This window comes from Malaclemys terrapin, chromosome 4, assembly GCF_027887155.1.
Source record: "Malaclemys terrapin pileata isolate rMalTer1 chromosome 4, rMalTer1.hap1, whole genome shotgun sequence".
In the NCBI taxonomy this organism is placed as follows: Eukaryota; Metazoa; Chordata; order Testudines; family Emydidae; genus Malaclemys; species Malaclemys terrapin.
Window position 1 is genome coordinate 51,334,192 of NC_071508.1, and position 25,994 is coordinate 51,360,185.

Genomic DNA, 25,994 nt, shown 5'->3' on the forward strand with positions numbered 1-25,994 from the left:
CCTGCGGAACCCCACTTGTTATGCCTTTCCAGCAGGATTGGGAACCATTAATAACAACTCTCTGAGTACGGTTATCCAGCCAGTTATGCACCCACCTTATAGTAGCTCCATCTAAATTGTATTTGCCTAGTTTATCGATAAGAATATCATGTAAGACCATATCAAATGCCTTACTAAAGTCTAGGTATACCACATCCACAGCTTCTCCCTTATCCACAAGACTCGTTATCCTATCAAAGAAAGTTATCAGATTGGTTTGACACGATTTGTTCTTTACAAATCCATGCAGGCTATTCCCTATCACCTTACCACCTTCCACGTGTTTGCAGATGATTTCCTTAAGATTATAAAATCACATCTCTAAAAAATCCTGGCATAGATTTTTAGATACACAATCATCTTCAGCCTTAAATGCTTGGATCTTCAGACATAGTTTTTTAAATAAATCCTTCAAAAGACCACCCTTATCTAAAATACACATTTTAGTTTTAATTACTATAGTAAAAAAACTTGCTTCCAAAATCTTCCTGTCCATCCCTTTCTCCCTTCATATGCCCCCGCTCATTTAAGAGAGCCCTTAAAGGGACAACACCCCTTTCCTTCCAGATAGCTGGACAAAGAGTTTCCCTTTCTTTACTTCTGACTATATGATGAACTAGTTTTAAGAGAACCCTTCAGCAAAATCAGTACTTAGTAAGATATAACATCCTTTGTTATGCCTAAAATCTTTGGAAACATATATTTTAAAGTTGGTGAAATTTCATAAGCATGTCTATTGTTATGGAGATCACACAAAGTAAATTAGTGTTCCCTTTTTCTAAAAGCAATGAACATTGTTATGAACACACTAAACCTCTGTGACTGATTAATTTAAAATAATATTTTTGTTAAATATGAGTGAGTTAAATATGTAGTAATCTGGAATGATTACTTTATGAAGGCTTAAGAGTACATTTAAAATATAAAATCAGCTTAGAAATACTGATTAAGAAAATGTAAAACAGAGAAGAGTTGCATCATGTATTCCATACTTAATGTTCTATTCAGCAAGACTGCTGACTCGCCCTTACTACAAAGTTTTTGCAAATAAATCTCTGACAAACTTCAGGGCATATCAAAAAACCTGTGACTGACATTTTTTTATTTCCAAGTTTAGTGCTTTTAATTAGGTACCTTCTGCATGTCCAGTCTTCACCATCTGGCATGCAGTGGAAAACATGCCCCATTTTCTTTAGAAAGAAATTGCATAAGAGTGTTTTTTTCAAATATCATTTGCTTCATTAGGGTTCAGGGATTTGGCTAGAAGGGGGTGAGCACGATGGGGGAGGGAAGAGAGGAGGGAGACAATAGGGAGAGGGTAGGGCCTGGGTGGAGTGGGGCGGGGCCTGGGGCGGAGCAGGAGTGGAGTATGGGCGAGGCCACAGGCAGAAGGGGTGGGCTGGGGAGCTAGCCTCCCCAGGGGGCAGCTTCACCCACTGCCCATGACAGGAAGTAAGAGCGGGTTGGCTCCTGCACACCCAGTGCGCACTGCAGTCTCCTTAGGCAGGGGCTGTATTCACAGAGCCGAATGTGCCAGCACCACGCATTCTGTGTGAGGGAGAGGGTAAGGGGGTCTCTGCGGGGAACTGTGACTCTCCACCACTGTGAGGCAGGCCAGGGGGGCCGGTATCTTTTGCTGCCTCGTCCCTAACCTCCCCCCACCCCCGGGCTGCCATCGGGCATAGGGGCACCAGTTTAATAATACTGCACAGGGCCCCTTAAATCCTAAGGACGGCCCTGCAGACTAGGCCCTGAGTGGAGCTGCGCCCTGCGGTCGGAGGAGACAGATGAGAATCCCCAAGGATTGTCTGACACCAGGGCCAAGTTTAAGGCCAATTCCCCAGGATCGGGCCCCGCGGATAAGAGGGCCCCGCACCCGCGCCTAAGAGGGCCCCGCGCTTTAGGCTCACACGGTGGTGGTCCGCTCCGGCGGCATTTCGACGGCGAGGGGTCCTTCAGTGCCGCAGAAGATGTGGAGCAGACCCCTCCGCCACTGAAGACCCGGACCGCGGAATCAGGCCCCGCAGGTCCTAAAGCTGGCCCTTACTGCCACCGTTAGGGCCCTGGGCTGGGACCCAGTGGAGTAGGGTGGGCCCAGGTCTCCCTATCCACTGCTGCCAACCCCACCCCTGGTAGGGTGACCAGACAGCAAGTGTAAAAAACCGGGACAGGGCGTGGGGGGTAGTAGGAGCCTATATAAGAAAAAGCCTCAAAAATCGGGACTGTCCCTATAAAATTGGGACATCTGGTCATCCTAACTCCTGGGGTGGCAGTCTACCCACCTTAGCAGTGGCGGCTCCAGACAGCAGCGCACCAAGCACGTGCCTGGGGCGGCAAACCATGGGGGGCGCCCTGCCGGTCCCTGCGAGGGCGGCAGTCAGGCTGCCTTCGGCGGCTTGCCTGTGGGAGAGCCGCCGGTCCCATGTATTCGGCGACAATTCGGCGGCGGGTATGCCAAAGCTGCGGGACCGGCGGACCTCCCGCAGGCAAGCCGCCGAAGGCAGCCTGCCTGCCGTGCTTGGGGCAGCAAAAAAGCTAGAGCCGCCCCTGCACCTTAGGCCGGATGGTCTGCGCTTGCCTGCTTTTGCTCTGCCCCAGCCAGGAGGTTGTGGGCCATAGACTGTTAATTGCTGTCTGCTCCAGTCAGGAGGTTGTGGGCCATAGACTGCCTGTGCTCTACCCTCCCCCCTCCCTCTCCCGGGCCAGAACTTCCCCATAGACTATTGATTGCTACCTGCCTGTAGTGAGGCCGGGTGGCCTCCATCCCCACTTGAGAGTGAGGAACCACTACACATACTTCTTGCCTAATTGGAAGGTCTGGCCTATTCTGCAGAGCTCAGACTCGTGCTTCTCCGCTTTGCTCCAAAGTTCAGACCTGCGCTGTCTGCCGCATTCAAGCTTCCAGGCCCTCTTTAACTGCTGCCCTTAAGGAACAGAAACATTGTGTCCCCACTGGCGGGAGACATCAGGATCAGACCCTCACCTTTTAAGGTAGGGAGCAGCATAATATTTTGCAACGTAACATTCTGGCGAATGGTGCAAATGTACAATTCATTGTCTGAGCTGGAAAGCGATTCCATTTTGGAGGGGATGACCTTGATGGCATTGGCTGCACGGAGAGAAAGAGGAGAAAAAACAATTACAAGAACTCCCATTTTAATTTGTTTGCTTTTTAAATCTATCCAAAGCAAAACAATACTTGACAAGATCTAATGGGAACAGCCATTATAACCAATTGGGTGTGAGAATAAACTCTATCACCCAGAATGCAAAACAGGTTCCATTGCATTTCTACTTAATCACAACATTCCGAGGCTGGCTCTTCTGGGGGCCAAATCTTTGGTGTTGCCTAGATTTCCCAGACTAAATCAGATCAATGGCCTATCTTAGGAGGAAACCGTAACTCTTCTTCCCTTATGGAAATTTGGCACTAATATATGGGGAAGTACTAGCCTAATCCCAGGAAGTAAATGGCTGGTTTATGGCCTGCAGGAGCTGGGCTGCTCTTTTTCTCTTCCCCCTTATTTATTTAGGAAGTTTTAAAAGGCTTACAGAATCATTGCCATGGAATTATTATCATTTTGTTTTTGATATTTACAACAGCTTTTATTTAAAGAAACATTATACAATATAATCATCAAATCTCTCTGTTTAACAGGGTGTTACCTTTGCACTATGCAAGACGTTTTGTTTCTGGTGATTGTATTATTCTGATTACCCATTTATCAAGCCAGGCATGTCCATCAAATGTTAATAATCAAAAACATGGACAGATGTGCTGGGTTTGTTTTTGTTTTCAGGCAAATGTATTTTGTCTGAGTATTGAACAACATATCTAAGAATCTATCCGCTACATTTCTCATATCTTAGCTAGTATAACTGCAAGTGATACCATTCCCATAAATATCAAAATCTTTTGGTTGGAAGATATTTGTCACCATAATATCTTGTATCAATTAGTCCACAGATTAACTGTGTGGTGAGTAGGAAAGTGTTTCCTTTAATGTTTTAAATATGTTGCTTTTTCATTTCACTGGGTGGCAGCATATTCTATTATGGAAAACTATAACTATTCACTCTTAGAGGGGTAGCACATAGAGGAAACCTGTTAAGGTTGCTAACAAATTGCATTATAACCTTTTTTCAGTGACTTATAACTTTGTTAGGCATTAAGCTTTGGGACTGAAATTTTCCATGCTTGGTCTCTGCCTCAGATTTGGTTTTTTGAACAGTTAACACTGAAAATGGTTCAGCAGTTTTGTCAATGTTAAAAAAATGCATATTTTCCACCTGCCCTCTTTTTGAGCAACTTTAGTGTCCCAAAGATTTGGAGCAGGAATAGAAATTTCTCAGGGACAAATAGCATCCAAGAGTTCTAACTCAGTCCCATGCTTTAATCACTCAACCTCACTCCCCTCCCAGAGACAGGAATGGAACCCTGCAACCCAACATTCTACTGCTGAACGTCTACCACTTACCCTCTCTGCTGCCTCCCCTGGCCCCAGTCTTGCCTCCTTTCCTAGCCTGTTCAGCTACTCTTTCCATTCCCCTCAGCACATCTCCTCTTTGCCCCTTGCACCCTCCTTCCTTCCCTGAATTCCAGCAGCCAGTGCCAGGCCGACAAACATTCCCAGAAAGATGAGAACTGCCTGGGAGGGTGAGTCACTACACACTATACAGTGGGCTGTGGCATTTAAGAACATAAGAACCTGTCTTGCAACAGTGGCCAATGCCAGGTGCTTCAGAGGGAATGAACAGACCAGGTTACCAAGTGATGATGAGTTAATGACAAGTAGCTTACTGAAAAGGCCTTTCCACTCATCATCTACTTCCTCCTCCTCCTCCCAAAGATGGAAGATGAGCATGTTCTTTAAATGGAGGTTCCGCAGCAACTCCTAGCAGTAAAATGGTATTCCATGGCTTCTCTGGATCAAGACAGAGACAAAACTATCACTGACCATTAAAATAAGGGACTGTTATTCTCCTTGGGCGATGTTGGGGATGGTAGCTACGTAGATACCCTGGTGACAGGTGCCTTAACAACATCTAAGGTTGCAGTTGAAATGGACGAGGCTGCATCAAGTGTCCTGTATGCCTCCTACGTGGTAGGTTGCAGGGCTGTACTGAAGATACAGAGTGTGTCGTGGGGTGAATGAGCAGCAGGGCAGGGGATCAGGCTCATATTCAAATGACAGTCAGGTGTAAATCAGCACTTAACGTAGCTATGGTCGTTTACAACAGCTGAGGATCTGGCCCCATGTTTGTTTTTAAATGTTACTAATAGCAACTAGGTTACTAAAACTGGACCCATGTCAAGCCTAAATATTCTCTGCTAACTCATCACATAGGTGTCACCACCTTCTTGCAGAGTTCCAACCTGTCACAGCCAGCCTCTTCCTTAAACACCTTCCTCCTTTCTCCCATAAAGCCCTATCAGTCGCAGAAAAGCTCTCTGGCAAAGTCCATCTAGTCCCCACCTTTTCCTTCTTCAAATCCCTCCTTAAAAGTCACCTCTGCCTTTATGCCTGCAAGACACTGTCAGTTGACATTGGCAAGGCAGATGGCAAGCCATAAGCACTGTTCATTGTGCTAAAATGTACTTGTTTGACTAAGGGTAGGTCTACACTTACCTCCGGGTCCGGAGGTAAGCAATCGATCTTCTGGGATCGATTTATCGCGTCTTGTCTAGACGCGATAAATCGATCCCGGATCGATCCCGGAAGTGCTCCCCGTCGACGCCTGTACTCCAGCTCGGCGAGAGGAGTACGTGGCATCGACGGGGAAGCCTGCCTGCCGCGTCTGGACCCGTGGTAAGTTCGAACTAAGGTACTTCGAATTCACTACGTTATTAACGTAGCTGAATTTGGGTACCTTAGTTCGAAGTGGGGGGTTAGTGTGGACCAGGCCTAACTCTCACCCTCCCATTCCCACCACCACCCTCTTTGGCTACCTGTTGTAACATACAGTCTCAGTGTTTTTAGGGCAGGGACACTGGAGCCCTCATCCTGACTGGCACCCTTAGGTGTTACTATAATATAAATAAATGCCAAGATTTTCAAAAATGGGAGCCTAAAGTAAGACTCTTAAATCCATATTTGGGCACTTAAATAAATTGCCTGATTATTTCAAAAGTGCTGAGCACCCAGCAGCTCCCATTGACATCACCCATACAACTTTAATTGTGCATACACACTATGATTCAATCTTTAATTAATTACTGTCCTCCTCTCCCCCACAGGACTTCTTGCTTCAGTCAATGCACACAATGGAATCTAGGATCCTATGGTTATGCCAGTGTGGGGGTCACATAGGAGTCCTTGGAGTTATTTTAAGGGTCCCTTCTACAGTACTTATACAAAACCAGGAGGAGGGTAAGGAGATTCGCTTAGGCACATGCAGCAGTTAGGCATCTAACTTCCGGTTGCTCTTTTGAAAATCTCTCCATTTTATACCAGGCTTTTGATTTGCAATGTTTTAAACAGGCTCGGCCAATATCTGTTGACCAGTTGCTATGACATTTGCGGCCTCTCAGCCACTTGAATTGCAAAGACTCAAAATGTCAGTAAAGCTTCCTTTGGCAAAATATCCCCCAAGTCCGCTCATTACCTGATGTTTCATCGATTCACAGATTCTAAGGCCAGAAGAAACCACTGTGATCAGCTAGTCTCACCGCCAGTATAATACAGCCCATAGAATTTCCCTGAAATAATTCCTGTTGAAACTAGAGCATATCTTTTAGAAAACACATCCAGTGTTTTCGTACCATGCTTAGCTTTAGTATCTTAGCAAATATGGAAACAGTACTGGCATGGCCATCTGCATTACAGTAGTAAAATGGAAAAACCAATAAGGATAACATTTTAAAAGGCACTGTGCAGATTTTTTTTTTTAGTTGATTGCTTTTAGCTGAAAGCAGGTATCAAATAGGGTTTAATGAATTTTTAGCCTTGCAATTTGAATGGGTGAAAGGGCAACCTGGAGCTAGACGTTTGCTAAGTCTGTTTATAAAACTGGAGATGGAAGCCTGGTACAGACTGGGTTTTACCTAAGCAAAAAGGGAACTGCTGATACAACGCTGAGGACTCTCAGCAGGTCACAAATGGATATAGAAATAGGTATAAAGAGTCTAGAACTGGAAGGAATTGCCCAAATTTGAGGTACTGGCAGCTGTGTTCAGCTGGCTGGAATAATGAAGATAGATGGGTGGGTAAGTCATCACCTGCCCCCTGTGGGACATGTTGAGAAGAGGTGTAGGAGCCACTGGCACTTGATGGCTGGGGGGGTTACTCCAGAAAGCTTATGCTTTACTTTGATGATTTTACCTTTGTTTGTGGGCTCTGGGAATTACTCTGAGGACATCCAGGCTTCACCCAGACTTTGGGCCCCATCACTGGACCAACTGGATCCCAGACTGCCTAGGGGATGGGAGACTGAAGATTTCTGTTGGTTTCTTCTCCCTCACCTGTCCCCGCTGCCTGATTCTATGCTTCTCCTCAGCTTCCATCCAACCAACTCTGAGGCTGACTGAACCACATTGCACCATCATGACAGGCTGAGACACCCTCTCAAGCTCTGCAAGCCAGACATGCCACCACTGAACCTGTCTGGAGCTGCCCTGCCTGCATTGATTCCTGGGACAACCCCAGACAGAAAACCGCATTTCCCCAACCTTTGCTGCCTCACCTTCTCTCCCCCTCCTGTGCCAACCCCTTTGCCTAAAGAGCTGGAATAATCTCTGACCATGTTGACCTGATACCCAGCAGCAAACCTAGCCCTTCTTTCCTTTCCCCAAAGGGGTAGGCCCTTTAATATCAGCAAAGAATTCTGACCACCTTCCCTCTAAAGGACTCTGATAAACACTCCAGTCAGACTAGTTCCAACGCAGAGCCACTTCCCTGTCAGAGCTCAAACAGCTCAGACTGTATTTTCCCTCTTTGCGTTGAGTGAGTAGTGGAAGGAATTTGGACAGGGCAGTTGCTGTACTAAGGTGCACTCACACCTGACTGCTGAATGGTGGGGCAGGAAACAAAGGTCAAGTTAACATCTTAGCCTTCTGCACTCACCACTCTTCACCACAACAGAGGGGATGGATGGTACCACCTTAGCTCTCTGCCTAGGAGCAAACTGATCGAGAGATTCCCCAAGCAACTGCCCTGGGATGTATTTGCAAACCAGAACATTAGAAGGCAGTGACAAGCCAAGAGCTATATGTTAATAACAATAATATCTGGACTTTCTATAGTGCTTTTCATCATTGTTTTTTCAGAGGCAGTATAATCAGCTTCATTATACAGATGGGGAAACTGAGGGACAGAGAAACAACGTGATCTGCCCAAGGTCACCCAGTAAGACAGTGATAGAGCCAGGAATAAACCTCAGTCCCAATCCAGTGCTCTATCCACTAGGCTACAGTGAATCTTTGCCAAGCCCTAGATGGAACAGCATAAAGTTAGGACCAACCATGTTTTACTAGGTGCTAGGCTATTGGGCTGTTTTGACCCTGCTTTCATGGACCCTACAGAGTCAGTCACTTGACCATGAGCCATTTGGTTCCTCCTTTATGGACCTGCTCCCCTCTGTTTTGCAGAGAAAGGTTGGTTTGCAGCTAAGAGCACAGATCAGGTGCCTATCACTTACATTTCTAGTTCCCGGGAGATGCTGACCACCCCAAGGTCCTGGCAGGCTTTTTGCAGGATCACAGAGGGTTTTAGCTCCCGCAGCTGAACGTAGGTGGTCTTTGTGCTGTTAATGATGTTTGCAGCAGAGACACAAGGCGGCCGTGCTTGGCGGCCGGGAGGAGATAGAGACATGACCATAAACACAGGGATGCTGGAGAGCAAATTGTCCAGAAATTCCCATGATGCAGGATCAATGAAGTGGGCTTCATCTATGACAAAAATGAGAATGTTTTTCTCCACTACCTGAAAAGGGGCAAAAAATCGCCTGAATAAGGTGTTGCTTCAGTTACGTATATCTTGCCTTCAGGCCAGGGCCAGGGGTGTCATCCCCCACCCCCGTGACTGCTACTCCAACCTATGGGGTGGAAGAGCAGCTGCAGCTCCTTTGTGTTGGTTAGATAGGATATGGGGATCTGCACAGTAGCATAGCTAGGGGGGTGCAGGGGAAGCAGCCGCTTCCCCTCAGCACATTTTTCAAAAGTGGCGCCTGCCGGGCCGGGCTCCTGCAGGCAAGGAGGGGCAGCATGGCCAGAGGAGCCATTGGGGGGGTGGGCGCGGCTGGAGGAGCGAAGGGGCCGGCTCCTCGGCCATTGCGCCCCATGCTCAGCGCGGCCCCAACATCGCTGCAGCCACCCCCTGCGGCGGCTCAGGGCTCAGCGGCCGAGCGCTCCCCGCCCCTGGATGCGGCAGCAGCAGCATCTCCTAGCAGCGGCTTGCAGCCCATTATACAGTGCAAAGAGAGGCAGGGATGGGAGAGGGGACGAGAAGCCCCAACACGTCTAATGTCCCAAGCACCTCCCGGAAGCGATCGGGGGACAAATAGCAGGAAGCAGCAACAGGCTTCTTCTCCGGGTCCAGTGCTGGGCTGCCAAGCACACCCGCCTGGGCCAAGGGAAGCAGGAAGCTGCCGGAGAGAGGTGGGGATCTGCCCGCCTGCCAGCTGCTGCCCACCCCGCTGCTCCGCTCCCCCACAGCCCCCCGGAGAAGCGAGCAGCGCCCGGCACCCCTTCCCCGCGCCCGCAGCCTCCAGCCTGGCCCCAGGGCAGGGGGGCAGCCCGCACCGCCTGGAGTTTCCCGCGAGCCTCTTCCCTCCCCCTCCCGTGGCGGCCGCCCAGCGCGGTGTCATGTTTTCCTCTGAGTCCGAGGTCACTCGGCAAGTCCTGCCTGGGGGCACGTGAAACTTTCTCGCCTCTTCTCCCCCCCTTCTCCGACCGCACCCTAAAAACTTACTCGGCCAGGCCAGGCAGTGCCATGCCCAGCCCCCTCCCCCCGGACTGAGCCCCTCAGAGGGGGGGCGCAGCATGGCCGCAGCGTGGCCGGAGGAGCCAAGGCGGGGGAGACGTGGTACGGCTGGAGGAGCCAGCTAAGGGGAGGGCATGGAGCGGCCGGAGGAGGAGCCAAGTGGGCGTGACCAGAGGAGGAGCCAAGGGGGGGGCGCCTTTTTTATGTTTGCTCCCCCTGCACTTAGAACCTGGCTATGCCACTGGGTCTGCATACACATGGATCCATGGCCCCGCCCATGGCCTGACCCCCCGACCACCTCTAACGTGACCTTCTGTGCTGACTAGGGAGGAGACAAGGTCCAGAGCTTTCCTCCCAGACAGCTTATTCCACTTCATTCATGCACGTGTAAGAGGGCTGTGTCCCTGCACACCGTGGGCAATGTCACCCAAGATGATTACACTCTTTTGGAAAGGGGGGTTATTTATGTTTTTCCACTCTGGGGGTATAGTCCCTGCATTTTGGGAGGAGATCCAAGTTTTGGGACAAAGCATGAGCCAGTTTCATGGAGAATCCGTCCCATAATCTGAATCTGAGAAGGGCCAGAAAGTGCACTCGGTGGTACAGAAAGACATAGTTCCTGCCCTCTAACTTTAGACATCACACAGTGAGTGCAGGTAACAGGAATTAGGATTGAGGAGGGATATAGAGGATAAGGCCATAAGGAAAATGACCCGAGTACACTGTATTCCCAGCCTGCTAACCAGCTGCTCATTAGCAGAATCTGCAAGTCCAGTGCAGTCTGGGGAATCATTTCTCTCCGTTTCACAATAAAGAGAGTGGTTCACCTTCTGTAGTATTTTCACAAGAAATAGTTCCATCTCCTCGGTCCTTGTTTCATGATCCATTTTGGAAACCTCGGCAGAGGTGGGAAACTAGTCAGAAAAAATGAGAACAGTAAGCAGAAGAGGCAGCGTTCCTGTTCATGATATACACATTCATGGGAAAAGCCCTGATTGAAATGTCCAGCCTAGTGAGACACACATGTTCATCTCAGTGTCTATCCTTTCCATACAGGGTTTGCATCATCTAGGGCATGTGTACATGAATATACCAAGGCCTCTGCTTCTAGATCCTCCGTCTAAGTCCAGCTGAACAATTAAACTACCATCTGACAGCTCTTTGGTGACCTATGTGAAATAAACTGTTGGTCTTAGTCCTGCTCTTGGTAGGACGGTGCCGACAGCAGAGGAACTATGGGTGAAATCCTGGCCCCACTGAAGTCAATGGGCATTGACTTCCCTTGTGATTCCGTTGACTCTGGTTGACTGACAGTGGACAGGCTAAAAACTGGAGAGGCTGTGATAGCTGAACTGCCCTCTCACCCAGAGAGATGGTACTTTCAGAGCAGAAGTGGGAAGTTGTGTGTGTACAGCAGGCTCACTCCGCCATTATAGGAATTCTGTGGATAAGGAGAAGGGTTTCGTTCTCCAGGGCTGCCGAGCCTGCACATTTCACCCAGTTTCCATTTTTGAAGCCTCACCCTCCATGACACCTTTTTCCCCTTAGGCCTCTTTCGAAATTTGATGTTTCCATGCTGTGCAGTGACAGGCAGCAAAAGCAAATCTTTGAAGTGTGGAGAACAAGAAATGAACTCCCCCATTTACTTTTATGGCAACCAATGCAGCTACCAGGGCAAATCTTTCCCTCCACATTCAACTTTTCTCCACTCCTGTTCCCCTTGAAAAGTCAAATGCAACTTCTCATTGGAGGGGATCCTCTTACCATCACTGATTAGTATCCACCCATTCTCTTAACTGCTCTCTAAGTGCCCTAAGCCCCCATCTGAACCCCCAACTCCCCAAGCGCTGCCTTCGAAGTCTTTCCTGGGATGAGTAAGGGCTATTTCTTGCAACCTCACAAGTCTATGAGGAATTGCTTCCCTTCCTTCTGTGTAGCTGCAGATGGCCGACATTCTGTGAATATCCTTTAGAATGTATAGGAACAAAGTCCAGGGTGTGTGCACAGACTAGGATTCAGGCTCACCAAACAGGTCAGCGTCATGACCGCAAGAAGGCCAATCCCAGAATAAGAGTGAGGAAGTGGGACAGGTGAAGTGGATGGCATCAGATCGACAGCATCATGCCACTAATTCTTCCATGCAGATCTAGGAGCAAACATTTCTGCAACCATACCCAGCACCCTGTATATCCCAATTATAATGACTGTGTTGAATTTCATGAGAATTCACACCTTTGAGCCAGTGTGCAATTTCAGGGTAAGAATAAAAAATGCTGAGATGCCGAATTGGTGTGAAGCAAGGTAAATAACAGAACCCAATTCCACAGACATGCTTTCCCCCCAGAGAGTGAGGGCTTTCTCCATTACCTTAACAAGAAAGATGTTATTCAGGAGGCAATAGTAGGACTCTTCTACCACACCTCGGAGTTTGCCTTGGAGGATGTTCTGTCTTTCAGCGTAAGATTTACAGGCCTCAATCCCCAGAAACATGGCCATGAGTGTCCGGATGACAAAAAAATTCTGCTGCACATTTACCTTCGTCAGCTCCATAGCAACAACCCTGCATGGTTAAAATGAAAAGAAATTATAAGGAAGTTCTAATGGGGAGTCAGGAAGTGCCAGGACATTCTGGGGCCTGGTCTACACTACGGGTTTAGGTCGACTTTAGCAGCGTTAAACCGAATTAAGCCTGGACACATCCACACAACAAGGCCCTTTCTTTCGACTTAAAGGGCCCTTTAAACCGGTTTCTTTACACCACCTCCGACGAGGGGATTAGCGATAAAACCGGCCTTTGCGGGTCGGAATTGGGGTAGTGTGGACAGAATTCGATGTTATTGGCCTCCGGGAGCTATCCCACAGTGCTTCATTGTGACCGCTCTGGACAGCGCTCTCAACTCAGATGCACTGACCAGGTAGACAGGAAAAGACCCGCGAAGGTTTGAATTTCATTTCCTGTTTGCCCAGCGTGGAGAGCACAGGTGACCACGCAGAGCTCATCAGCACAGGTAACCGTCATGGAGTCCTCCCAGGATCGCAAAAGAGCTCCAGCATGGACCGAACGGGAGGTACGAGATCTGCTCGCCATATGGGGAGATGAAGCAGTGATAGCTGAACTCCGTAGCAGTAAAAGAAATGGAAAAGTATTAGAAAAGATCTCCAAGGCCATGAAGGACCGAGGCCATAACAGGGACACACAGCAGTGCCGCGTGAAAATTAAGGAGCTACGGCAAGCCTACCACAAAGCCAGAGAAGCAAACGGAAGGTCCGGGGCAGAGCCGCAAACTTGCCGCTACTACGCGGAGCTGCATGCGATCCTAGGGGGTGCAGCCACCACTACCCCAACCGTGTGCTATGACTCTCTCACTGGAGAAACACACAGGGAAGACGGTTCGGGGAACGAGGAAGATGACGATGGAGGTACTGTAGGTAGCTCACAGCAGCAAGGAAGCGGAGAAACCGGTTTCCCCAACAGCCAGGATATGTTTGTGACACTGGACCTGGAACCAGTAACCCCCGAACTCACCCAAGACCCTCAGGGCACACAGGAGACCTCTGGTGAGTGTAACTTTGTAAATATTTGTAAACATTACAAAAAAAAGCAAGCAAGTCTGTTAACGTGTATGGGGATGGAGCGGAAATCCTCCAGGGACATCTCCAGAAAGCTCTCCTGGTTGAAATGGGGTGATTTTATTAAGGGGGACATTCAGAGGCGCCCGTTCCTGCTATTCTGACCAGAAATGTTCCCCGCTGTTAACCACGCGGTGGGGGGGAGGGGTGAAGTGATCATCCCAGAGAATCGTGTGTGTGTGTGTGTGGGGGGGGGGTGGTTTACTTGTGTTTGTGCCGCATGTTAACCGGGAAACCGCAGCCCCCTCCTTTTACATTGAAACCCCATTTTAAATGGACAACCCAATTCATCCTTGATATGGGAAATGCGCTGCTGTTTGCAACCTTTCCCGCATGTTAAGAAGGTTAAAAAAGCCAAAACACTGTGGCCTACGATGGCTGCCTGCAAGCCGAAATATGCGACCTTGTAATGAAAGAGTGTACCCATTGTTCCCTAAAATGTGTCTTTTTTAACCACCTCTCCCTTCTCCTCCACCAGCTGCAAATGTTTCTCCTTCGCAGAGGCTTGTGAACATTAGAAAGAGAAAACGTAAGACGAGGGACGAGATGTTCACGGAGCTGCAGATGTTCGCCCAGGCTGATAGAGCACAGCAGAATGCGTGGAGGCAGTCAATGTCGGAGATGAGAAAAGCCCAACATGAACGAGAGGAGAGGTGGCGGGCTGAAGACGATAGGTGGCGTCAGCTTGCAGACAGACGGCAAGAGGCAATGCTCCGTCTGCTGGAGCATCAAAGTGATATGCTCGAGCGTATGGTTGAGTTGCAGGAAAGGCAGCAGGAGCAGAGACCGCCGCTACAGCCCCTGTGTAACCAACAGCCCTCCTCCCCAAGTTCCATAGCCTCCTCACCCAGACGCCCAAGAACACGGTGGGGGGGCCTCCGTCCACCCAGTCACTCCACCCCAGATGATCGCCCAAGCATCAGAAGGCTGGGCTTCAATAAGAGTTAAAGTTTTAAAATGCAGTGTGTCCTTTTCCATCCCTCCTCCCCCACCCATCCCAGCTACCTTGGCAATTATCCCCCTACCTCTGTAAGGAACTAATAAAGAATGAATGAATGTGAAAAAACAATGACTTTATTGCCTCTGCAAGCGGGAGGGGAGGGGAGGGTGAGGTGGGGTGGTTGGTTTACAGGGAAGTAGAGTGAACCGGGTCGGGGGGGGGGGGTTGGAGGGTTCATCAAGGAGAAACAAACAGAAGTTTCACACAGTAGCCTGGCCAGTCACAAAACTCGTTTTCAAAGCTTCTCTGATGCGCACCGCGCCCTGCTGTGCTCCTCTAACCGCCCTGGTGTCTGGCTGCGCGTAATCAGCGGCCAGGCGAGTTGCCTCAACCTCCCACCCCGCCATAAAGGTCTCCCCCTTACTCTCACAGATATTGTGGAGCGCACAGCAAGCAGCAATAACAATGGGGATATTCTTTTCGCTGAGGTCTGAGCGAGTCAGTAAGCTGCGCCAGCGCGCTTTTAAACGTCCAAATGCACATTCCACCACCATTCGGCACTTGCTCAGCCTGTAGTTGAACAGGTCCTGACTACTGTCCAGGCTGCCTGTGTATGGCTTCATGAGCCATGGCATTAAGGGGTAGGCTGGGTCCCCAAGGATCACGATAGGCATTTCAACATCCCCAATGGTCACTTTCTGGTCCGGGAAGAAAGTCCCTTCCTCCAGCTTTCGAAACAGAGCAGAGTTCCTGAAGACGCGAGCATCATGTACCTTTCCCGGCCATCCCACGTTGATGTTGGTGAAACGTCCCTTGTGATCCACCAGGGCTTGCAGCAGCATTGAAAAGTACCCCTTGCGGTTTACGTAGTCAGTGGCTTGGTGCTCCGGTGACAAGATAGGGATATGGGTTCCGTCTATGGCCCCGCCACAGTTTGGGAATCCCATTTCAGCAAAACCATCCACTATTGACTGCACGTTGCCCAGAGTCACTACCCTTGCTATCACCAGGTCTTTCATTGCCCTGGCAAATTGGATCACAGCAGCCCCCACAGTAGATTTGCCCACTCCAAATTGATTCCCGACTGACCAGTAGCTGTCTGGCGTTGCAAGCTTCCACAGGGCTATCGCCACTCGCTTCTCAACTGTGAGGGCTGCTCTCATCTTGGTATCCTGGCATTTCAGGGCAGGGGAAAGCAAGTCACAAAGTTCCAGGAAAGTGCCCTTACGCATGCGAAAGTTTCGCAGCCACTGGGAATCATCCCATACCTGCAGCACGATGCGGTCCCACCAGTCTGTGCTTGTTTCCCGGGCCCAGAATCGGCGTTCCACGGTATCAACCTGCCCCAGTGACACCATGATTTCCACATTGCTGGGGCCTGTGCCTTGTGAGAGGTCTATGGCCATGTCAATTTCCTCATCACTCTCGTCGCCGTGCTGCAATCGCCTCCTCGCCTGGTCCGGGTTTCGCCTTGGCATGTTCTGGCTCTGCATATACTCCAGGACAATGCGCGTGGTGTTCATAGTGCTCATAATTGCCGCGGTGATCTGAGCGGGCTCCATGATCCCAGTGCTAGCTATGGCGCCTGGTCAGAAAAAAGGCGCGAAAGTAGTATCTGATGGACCAGGAGAAGGAGGGAGGGAGGGAGGGCCGAGTGACGACATGGCGTACAGGTACAGGAACAGGGAGAAACACAAACAACTGTCACACAGAATGGTCCCCCCAAAGATTAAACTGGAAACCCTGGGCTTAGCAGGCCGTTGATTTCACGGAGGAAGGGGAAGCAAATGAACACAGAACAAATCTATTTTTTACATCTTAAGGTGGCAGCCGACGCTGCAGCATGAGTGACAGCCATACCAGTACGATGATGATGGGTACCAATCATAATATACCATCATCTGCCAAAAGGCAAGGGGCTGCTGCTGTGTAGCAATGCAGTCCCACGTCTGCCGGCACCAAGAGGACATATGGTGACGGTGAGCTCAGCTGTGCTGAGCGGGCTCCATGTTGTCTGCACAGGTAACCCAGGTAACCCAGATAAAAAGGCGCGAATCTATTGTCTGCCGTTGCTGTGACGGGGGAGGGAGGGGCCTGACGACATGTACCCAGAACCGCCCGCGACACTGTTTTGCATCATCCGGGCATTGGGATCTCAACCCAGAATTCCAAGGGGCGGCGGAGACTGCGGGAACTGTGGGATAGCTACCCATAGTGCAATGCTCCGGAAGTCGACGCTAGCCTCGTACTGTGGACGCGGTCTGCCGACTAGAGCACCTAGAGCATTTTATTGTGTGGACATACACAATCGGCTGTATACAACTAATTTCAATAAAACCGGCTTCTATAAATTCGAACTAATTTCGTAGTGTAGACATACCCTGAGAAAGAATTACAGAAACACAAACCTACCACTTACCACATGGACATCTAGACACATAGAAAAAGCTTCCAAATGAAGGAGAAATAATGGAACCAGGGTTCTTCAGCACTTTCTGATCAACCTCCAAGTCAACTACAAGACATTTCAGCACCTGATTTTCTTTATGGATAAATGCTGAGGATCAGCAAAGGATTTGAGCAATGTCTCCTGGTCTCTGTTTCCTCCATGGCTGGTACAAAGCAACCTAACCCCAGAGCTCAGCCTCTCCATTTTTCGCTTTTGTTTGTGGGACACAAAAGATTAACAGCTTTGGAATGATCTCCAACCACCTTTTCTAACCACACCCCTTTGGGTTACTGTCAGAGTCCAGACTGATCAGTCAGTTTATTGTCTTCTGGAGAACACACCCTTGTCAAAAGCACCTGGCTGCTTTCAGTTCAGTTCCATGCATTCCCATGGACTCTAAAGTCATCCGGCATTGAAAGACATGCAACCAGACATACCCGTGAACATCCATCCCATTAGAGCTGCTCTCATTGCCATATCGCATGCATCCAAAAATGCCTTTTCTTAGTGATGGACCATCTCCCAGCCCTTCACTAATGACATTTTTAAAGTTTGTCCATTTCTCTTGGGGAAAAAAACCCAGCACATGTATGAGCTTTCATCCACAGTTCAAAAGTTGCATTAGCCCACGAAAAGCTGAACAAAACCTTTTGAATTTTGAAATTTCAACATTTTTAATGTTGAAATTTGAAAGGTAAAAAGGACTTTTTTTTGTTAATATTGACAATTTTTATGGAAATCTTTCCCCAGCTTTCAACCAAGTATTGAGCTGATCAAAATATTTCAAATTTTGAATTTTCAAATTAAAGGGGGGAAAAATGAGGGGAGACTTAATAAAACAAATTTGCAAAATGCCCCCAATTTATTTTTTAGCAGCTCTCCCATATACACTGTCTTGCTAGACATGTTTCCTCTTTAGCATCTCAGTCGAATAGCACTGAAACATGAATCTGACTTGATCTGGGTCAAGGAATCTCTCATAGGATGGATGGGAGAGCCATCTCTTTTTGATGCGTTTTCATGCCCTGCTAGTTTTGAGGTTCCCAGAAATCACACTTCCCATATTGCCAGAAAACAGATGGACGGCTATTCCTCCTGATTCATGGGAGGTGGATAGTTCAACAAATCAACTGGACAAGAAGCCACAGTTAATCAAAGAGCAGGTGAGGTTAATCCTTTGAATCACGAAAGGACCCATCCAACCATATTAAATGAAGAATCAGAGCAGCAGGCTGGCATTGATAGGTACGATTGGACCACTGGTTGTTTCATCGCCCCTGTGACTGTGCTGGCTATTTCTGTATGTGAAATAATAGTTGTACCAAAGGAGGAAGTTACTAAAAGCTCCTGTCCCCCATGCAGGGCTCATTTAAGCCAGTAGAGGTCAGCTTTCAGCCAATTAGACAGGCATTTGGCCATCTCAATCTGTGCCAGCCTCACAAAGCCTCCATACCATTTGGCATTATTGCAATCTCTGTAGGAATGTTGCAGCTCAGGATCACGATGCAAGGGCAGAGGTGTGTGGGGCACAGGGGGTCAGGTGTATCAAAGTGAAGTTAAAGACACTTCCTTGTGGCCAGCCTCCTGGCCTAAGTAGGCAATTTCAGCAAGTAACTGTCTCTTTCCATAGCCCATAAGGCCTTCATACATTATGACGCGGCCTTCTGTAGACCTCACAAATCCTTTCAATAAAGTGTCATAGATTTCAAGCTCTTTTTCCCGACCTAAGAAACATGGAGTGACTTTAAGAAAGCAAAGACCAATGCACGTCCCTTTCCCTCTTTGCTTAGCAGTGGCAGCATGTCTCCACCCATATCGGAAATGCATACATAAGTCACTGGTTCATTTCCACCTCTGCTGCCATCCTTATCTATCCCTTTCTCCCCACTCATTTTGATAATTGCAGCTCCCCTCTCTAGCATATTCCCAAACCCGACTGTCCAGATTCCAGCACACCGCTGCTACCCTCCCCACCACACACACAAAGAAGTGTGACCACATTATTCCTATCGTCACACAACCACTTGTTCATTTCAATACCCGGTGTCACTCTTCAGATTTGTATCCAGTCTCCTTTACAGACCCTGAGCTACATTCACTGGAGCTGGAACAGGGAAGTATAATTTACATCTCTTCTTACCAGCCTGCCAACCAGGAGATTCATCAGCTCCTACAGGGCAACAGGATTAAAATTTAGAGATGCGGTGGGGCTCACCTGGTATTTATCTCATAGAAATGGAAGGGACCTTGAAGGTCATCAAGTCCAGTCCCCTGCCTTCACTAGCAGGACAAAGTACTGTCCCTGACAGGTAGGGTTTTTTTGTTTTGTTTTTTTGGTTGTTTTTTCCCCAGATCCCTAAATGGCCCCCTCAAGGATTGAGCTCACAACCCTGGGTTTAACAAGCCAATGCTCAAACCACTGAGCTATCCCTCCCCCCCATTGGAGGTATTGGGGTGCTGGAATCTAGCATTTTGTTTCAACCCCATTTGTCAGTAAAGTGAAAAGATGCTAATCAAAGACACAAAGGGAGTGAATATGAGGGGTAAGAATGTGCATGTATTCCTTCGAGACAAGGTGGTGAGTATGAGGAATATCTTTATTGGATCAACTTTGGCTAGTGGAAGAGACAAGCTTTCAAGTCTCACAGAGCTACTCGTCAGGTCTGGGGAAGGTAACCAGAGTGTCACAGCTACACACAGATGGTTAAGCATAAGGAGATCACACATGTTGCCTGAGACCACTTAAAATGAAGTGGGCAGTTAACACCTCTGCTGGAAAGTTTGTTTCTTCCACCAACAGGAACTAGTCCAATAAAAGCTATTCTCTCACCCACCTTGTCTCTCTCCTATCCTGGGAGCAATATGGCTACAACAACACTGCAAACATGTATTCCATACTTTTGTCTGACCATGGATAGATCCTGCGGTCCATAGCACCATATAAGACCTGCAGGATCAGGCACCACAATGTCAGTGTAAAGGCCCTGTATCTTTAAGAGCATCCTGAGCACATCTCAGAGCTTTACATTTCTGAATGATCCCAATGGTCAGTCACTTAATATCCTCAAGTAGTGGGTCCCCCTCAGACATTTCCCCCCACATCCATCTCTTCCTTGGGCATCCTCTTCCCAGCAGCAACAACTGCTCCACAGGTTCCGAATGACAAACCAACTGGAGTTCCAAAAAGCTCTGTCCACCTACCCAGTAAGTGGTAAGACTCAGACCTCTCCTTGGTGAGCTGCGCTTGGCCAATCATTCTGCAAGGAGGAAGAGAAAGGAAAGCTGCAGTTAAAGAGCGAAAATACTCCTGGTCAGACTGAGTGGGGGCGCAGCTAGGCTGCCCACTCTCCCTGAATCCAAGCACTGCTTCCAAGAACGGTTTCATTATTCTTAGCCTCCTGCCCCCAGACGCTCAAGTTGAGCTGGAGTGAAGTAGTGTCATGGGGTTTCCCTTCAGAAGAGCGCTAAAGGAACATCAATAAGTAAGGAGTCTAATGTGCCTGGTGTAATGGGAGGGTGTATTAATATCCATCGGTGAGAATTGGAGAGCTAAGAAGGAAATGAGGCACAGCAGTCTATGATTTCTCTAGTAAAGAACAACGCAATGCAATGCCTATTCGCCTGGCTTCCTGAAGCTGCTCAAGGATCTGAAGGTACCAAACAATTCTGTATTGCAAATGGGTGAGAGATGAGAGACACATAGGAATAGACAGATTCAATAAAGCTTGCAGAGGAAAAGATAAGGAAAGCAAAAAAAGCAGAATGAGTTAATACTAGGCAAAGGCTGTAAGGGGAATAAGAGTTTCTATAAACATGTCATGGGAAAAAGAAAGTAAAGCCATTAATAAGTAAGAAGGTGAATGAAATCGATGAGCTCCTGCGCTGCTTTTTAAAATCTCTCTTTAGCAAGCTATACATTAACAATGGCCCAACTCCTGCAAATTGCTCCCCACATACAGACTCCCATTGACTTTAATGGGGCTCCCTCCACATAGAAGAACTTGTAGGAATGGAGCCTTGGATTTGGACAATGAGAGCAAGGCAGATATCGTATAAACAATTGTTGATGAAAGGAGGTATCAGGATATATTAAAAAACAGAACACATGCAGACTTGGTCTCTGAACTCAATACTAGCTAGCTACACCACAATTGCTATGAATTTGGGGGGGGGGAGGGATTGTACTGCACCTTTAAATTTCTAACAGCACAGCTGATGCAGCATGTTCCAAAGAAGGGACCCAAACTGCTCCCTCATGGAGACTTTACTTTTGTTCTTTCTTAGTTTGTTGTGCCCCTTAATCTGAACTGAAAGTCATTTGGACTGAGTCTAGAGGGCTGTCTAGGTGTATGGAGAAACATTGAATGCTTCTACATTTCCATGGTGCAGTTCCCAGTCTCCTAGTAGCTGGAGCTGATGTGGAAGTGGGAGAGAGATGCAAATGAGACACTATAGTTACCCATTCTCTCAAACATGAGGATTGATTAAAGATATGCTGGTTGAAGGTATTTTTACACTGAGCTATTTGCTGTCCAAGCAGCTGTTTGTCTCCTTGACTAAGTTGCCTTGAGTTGATCTTGTGTGGGGAAGTACAGGACTTTGGAGATGAAATTCCCTAGGCCAGCTGTGAGATGATGCTCTGGATTCAGGCAAGGTTGATGCACATTGTGGCTTTGAACAGACAGGACAGCACACACCCCCTTTGTGCTGATCAAAGGAAATTTGCCCTTTCATCACCCCTCCCCCTCCACCATTGTAAAATGGGGGTGTGACTCTTGGAGCCCCTCAGTGCCAACTAGCAGAGGGCCCCCCTACTGTAACTCACATCAGGTCTGACACACTCATTGCCCCAACACATTGTTGTCATGATATATATCTCAAAGGTGTCATGAAAGATATCGTATGTAAACTGGTGCCATGCTGGTCCCAAAAATCATTGTGTGATCTATGTACAGGTTGGGTACAAAGAGTTATAGATGTGTGCTGGAAATATATTCATGAAAAGTGTTTGAGAAGTAGAGCATAAAATCCAGCCTGCCCTAGGCAAAGGCATGTGTATTTACCTGTCTGACCAGCTAGGCTACCAGCAGAGGACAATGGAAGTATATTTACATATAAAGAAAACAAAGACACCAAGCTAAACAAATGGGGGAAAAGACTCTGGACTTTGAGTAATATAAGGGGAACAAAAAGACCTTTTAGTTCTCTATCACTGCAGGGAGAGTACAGCACCTTTTGAGCCTATGAAAGCTGGATTCTCTTGGCCTGAAAGGCAAGAGCTGCTGGAAACATGATGTAAGTGAGAAACTGCTTAGGCAAAGATTGCAACTTGCTAAGATTCAATTTTCGTCATTAGAAAGTGTGTTTTGTTTTGTTTTGTTTTGTTTGTGGCCTTGCCTGTTTCTTTTCCCCTTGCTTAGCATCACTTAAACCGAAGGGCTTTGTGAATAACCTTTGTCTTATTTTATTACAAAACCATCTCAGTGCTGTGTATTAAAGTGAAGTGTGAGGCTTCAGCTAACCTAACAGGCTGGTGTGTGCTCTGTCTCTTTGGAGGCAGTGAGTGTAAAGTGAGAGGGACTGGATGCTGCAGGGAGACGTTTCTGGGGAACTTGGCAGCTGGGACTCACTGATTGTTACTGGCAAGCCCACATTTAGACTGGCAGAGTCTTGAGGAGTTTGCTGGCAAAGCAGACAGACTGGTGTGTCAGGGACCTGCCACACAGCTTAGCAGCACCAAAGCTCTTGCTCTTGCTAAGGCAGCGTGGTAACCGTGGCTCATGGTTCTGAGGGTTCTGAGCATGACGTCACAGGGGACACTTACGGTTTCTCACTGATGCCAAGATAATGATAGACCACGCCGGGATTCACAACTCCTTTCATCTCAGTCCGGGGGAGCTCTTCAAAGAAGTAATGAGGCAGCCTGGAGTTGGCATAGGTCACTGCATCACAGGACACTAACCCCGGATAATACATCATCATCCGGGCAGCGAGATTCACCTTCTGGCCAATGACTGTGTGGTGGACAGAGCAAGAAAATGGGCACTGAAAAGTTAACTGAGCTCCCACTCATCCTCCTGTGAACAGCTCCATATGTATCCATGCATACATACCCCTCCACCAGCAAAAATACGCAGCCTACACACACACTCTGTGGGTACCCAGGGGATACCAAACATGCACAGGACCAGAGAAACAGACTGTACCTGTGTATTCGTGCCTTACATGATGGCCAACTACTCCGCAGAACACTGGCCCGCTGGTAACCACGATGGAAACTAGCCTAGCAAGCAATGAGAGCAACATGGAGTCAGCAATCCCAAATGTCCAGTCCCTCTTGCCACATCTGCTCATGCACCCTCTCCCCACCCCCACTCCTGTAGTGCTAATTTGTATTGACTATCCCCACATCAGCCAACTAGGTCTCCCAACAGCCTGTGTGCAGCTCTGTGTGTGTGCGAAAGGGATGGGGAAGAGGGCAAGGAGCTTCCCTCACGCACGTCCCCATGTAATGACAGTTCTTGTGCTTCCCGGAGTGCAGAATGCCATGAGCTGGCATTGCTGTTGGAACTAGCCTCCCCAGAGAGATGGGCCACAGCCTCACCTGCTCTCCACCCCAGCTAGCAGAGCTGACTCCAGGCCAAAGGGAGCCCATGTCCATCCTTTGCAAGTGTGTCACAGAGGCCGCATTCCTTAGGCAACTCCACAGGCACAATGTCTCTTTGACCTCCCCAGGGGTGGTGAGTCCCTGTTCTCCCTGTAATGCAAAGCCACAACTGAACCTCATTTCCTGGTGTGGAACTGGAGGTGAAGCCCTGGCTGAAAGTTCAGGGAAGTATTCGCATTTTCTGAACACATTTATCTGCCCACAGTAGAAATCCTGCATGCTTAAAATGCTTCCATGGGTGGGGGAGTGGTGAGATGGGTGTAGAGTTTCAGCCCTCCCACCTTGCATCATCCAGCTGTCCAGTCTGTTATACCACACCCACTGCTATGGTATGCGTATGCCTCCCGTATTTATAATGGGTGCACACAGCAAAAAACTGCTTAACTGTAATTGTCCCTGGACACTGATCTCCCAGCGTACTCACACCTGGAATTTAATTCTCTCACGTGTGACTGGTTGAATTTCCCTGGCTCTTCATGGTTTGCATGCCCCTTAAAAGGAGTGGCAACTGGGCAAAGCACAAGACACACACACCCCTTACTGGCTATCATGCACTATTCCCGGCTGAATATAAATGCTGCCCTCTGAGAGTGCCAGTCTGAATTCTCCTTGCTGGAGAGTCAGGAGCTGGAGGAACGTCCCAGCAGAAAAAGGGAGTCAGGTTACACAAAAACTTAACAAGGTTAGTGCCAGTGGTGTAAAAAGGGAGTGGAGTTTGGATTGGTTTTGACATTTATAGACACAAAAGGGGACAAAGGCTCTGGTCCCACAAACATGCAGGAGTTTTATTTGAAGCCTCGATGAAGTCAGCAGTGCCTGCGTGCCAAGCCACAGGCCTCAAAAATTCAGCAACCGGACCAGAGCATGCTGGAAGATAGCAGAGGGTGAAGGGCTCTCTCCAAGCACTGCTGGAGTCCTGCTGGCTGACAGGCCTCGGGGTCCCCTTCAGCAGGGAGCTCCTCCACCGACTGCAGTCAAGAAGGACTTGATGGGTCCTTCAGAGGCCAGTGGGGGGTGACAGTCAATAGGGGTTTGGCTCATGCTCTTTGTCCTGTTACCAATGCTCTCAAGGGGAAAAATGCCTTTAGAGATCAAAGAATTTGTCATTCTCACGCAAATGGAGCTGAGAATCCTGCACAGCTGGCATCGTTAGTCTTTTACTCTCTCTTTTCTGCAGGGACTGGACTTGTGGATTGGAGTTTCTTGGGTTGTTGTGGGATAGGTCAGTGAAGGTGGTTTGCTTTGCATTTTGCTCTGAATGATGCTGAGGTTCACGGTCATCCTGAGTAGGTTCCAGATTCATGGCCCGTCACCACAAAAGCTCCATCAGCTGCACCCACCAGTATCACCTCTGAGGCTGAGGTTCTATTGCTCCAGTGGCACATAGCTGTCTTAGGAGGTCTGGGTCATGTAGAGTGAGGGGGAGCCCAGGGAAACTGGGCTTATCCCAAATTTTGTCTCCCAGCTGTCATGTCACTGCCTCCTGCCCACTAGGGGGGCCCTCCTGTTGGGATGAAGGAGTTTCGATGACAAACAAGCCCATTAGCACTCCTGTAGGCAACATGGAGAACTGCACCTTCCTGCTTACTTTATTTTCATGAGCATCTCAGAACAGAAGTTGAAGATTTTAAATGCGCTGTCCAAGGCGTGGGTGCTCTCGTCAGCCTGCTTATCCCCAGGGAGCCCGAACACACACAGGAATGTGCAGCTCTGCCAGGGAGGGGAAAGAAAACACCAGAGGGGTGAGGGTTTTTTCCAAAGAGCAAATCAGTATCAATGTCTGTGGCAAACAGTTCCACTGTGCTCCAGCTCTCCCACCCACCCTGTTAGAGTAGTGCTGTCATACAGTACCCCCAAAATGCTCTGGGAGACCCCACCACCACCTCAAACTCAGTCTCTTCAGCACCAAGCTTTTTATCATTCCTCCTGATGCCTGCCCTTCTCCTCCCTTCTCTATCCCTAATGACAATGCCACTGTCCCTCCTGCCTCCTACTAGTCCCGGAGTCTCAGGGGAATGTTTGCCAGCTCCAGCTGCCCAACTGAAATGGCCTTGAAGCTCTGACCCACTTTGTCAAACATAAAGACTTTGTTGATTTTGCCGCTGAAGACGTGGATGATGTTTGAGATCTTCACATTGGCATCGTGGATAGCCTTGCACAGATGCAAGGTATTGGCGCTTTTGTCAAACTGCAGGTTCACAAAGACAATTGTGACCGGCCGAAGCTCAGATAAATATTCTAGAGGTTGATTGTCGTCAATCTGAAAGAGAAGAGCCAGATGTACTCAACGGTCCGTACTCCTGGTGAGCAGGAAGCATTCACTACTTCATATACCCCTCCTCCAGCTGG

The 25,994-nt window shown here is 48.5% G+C and overlaps 1 protein-coding gene across 1 annotated transcript in view; it reads right to left on the minus strand.

The window, feature by feature from the left end:
• LOC128836133 (adenylate cyclase type 10-like) overlaps positions 1-25,994 on the minus strand; it is a 76,552-nt gene that overhangs the window by 32,914 nt on the left and 17,644 nt on the right. The window contains exons 8-18 of the mRNA XM_054026150.1: positions 25,714-25,905; positions 25,234-25,355; positions 23,185-23,261; positions 22,803-22,992; positions 20,180-20,235; positions 18,543-18,702; positions 12,327-12,519; positions 10,787-10,873; positions 8,677-8,960; positions 7,201-7,265; positions 3,023-3,148 (exon numbers count right to left, since the gene is read on the minus strand). Of these exons, the coding sequence (XP_053882125.1) occupies positions 3,023-3,148; positions 7,201-7,265; positions 8,677-8,960; positions 10,787-10,873; positions 12,327-12,519; positions 18,543-18,702; positions 20,180-20,235; positions 22,803-22,992; positions 23,185-23,261; positions 25,234-25,355; positions 25,714-25,905 (1,552 nt within the window). The remainder of the gene's footprint in view (positions 1-3,022; positions 3,149-7,200; positions 7,266-8,676; positions 8,961-10,786; positions 10,874-12,326; positions 12,520-18,542; positions 18,703-20,179; positions 20,236-22,802; positions 22,993-23,184; positions 23,262-25,233; positions 25,356-25,713; positions 25,906-25,994) is intronic.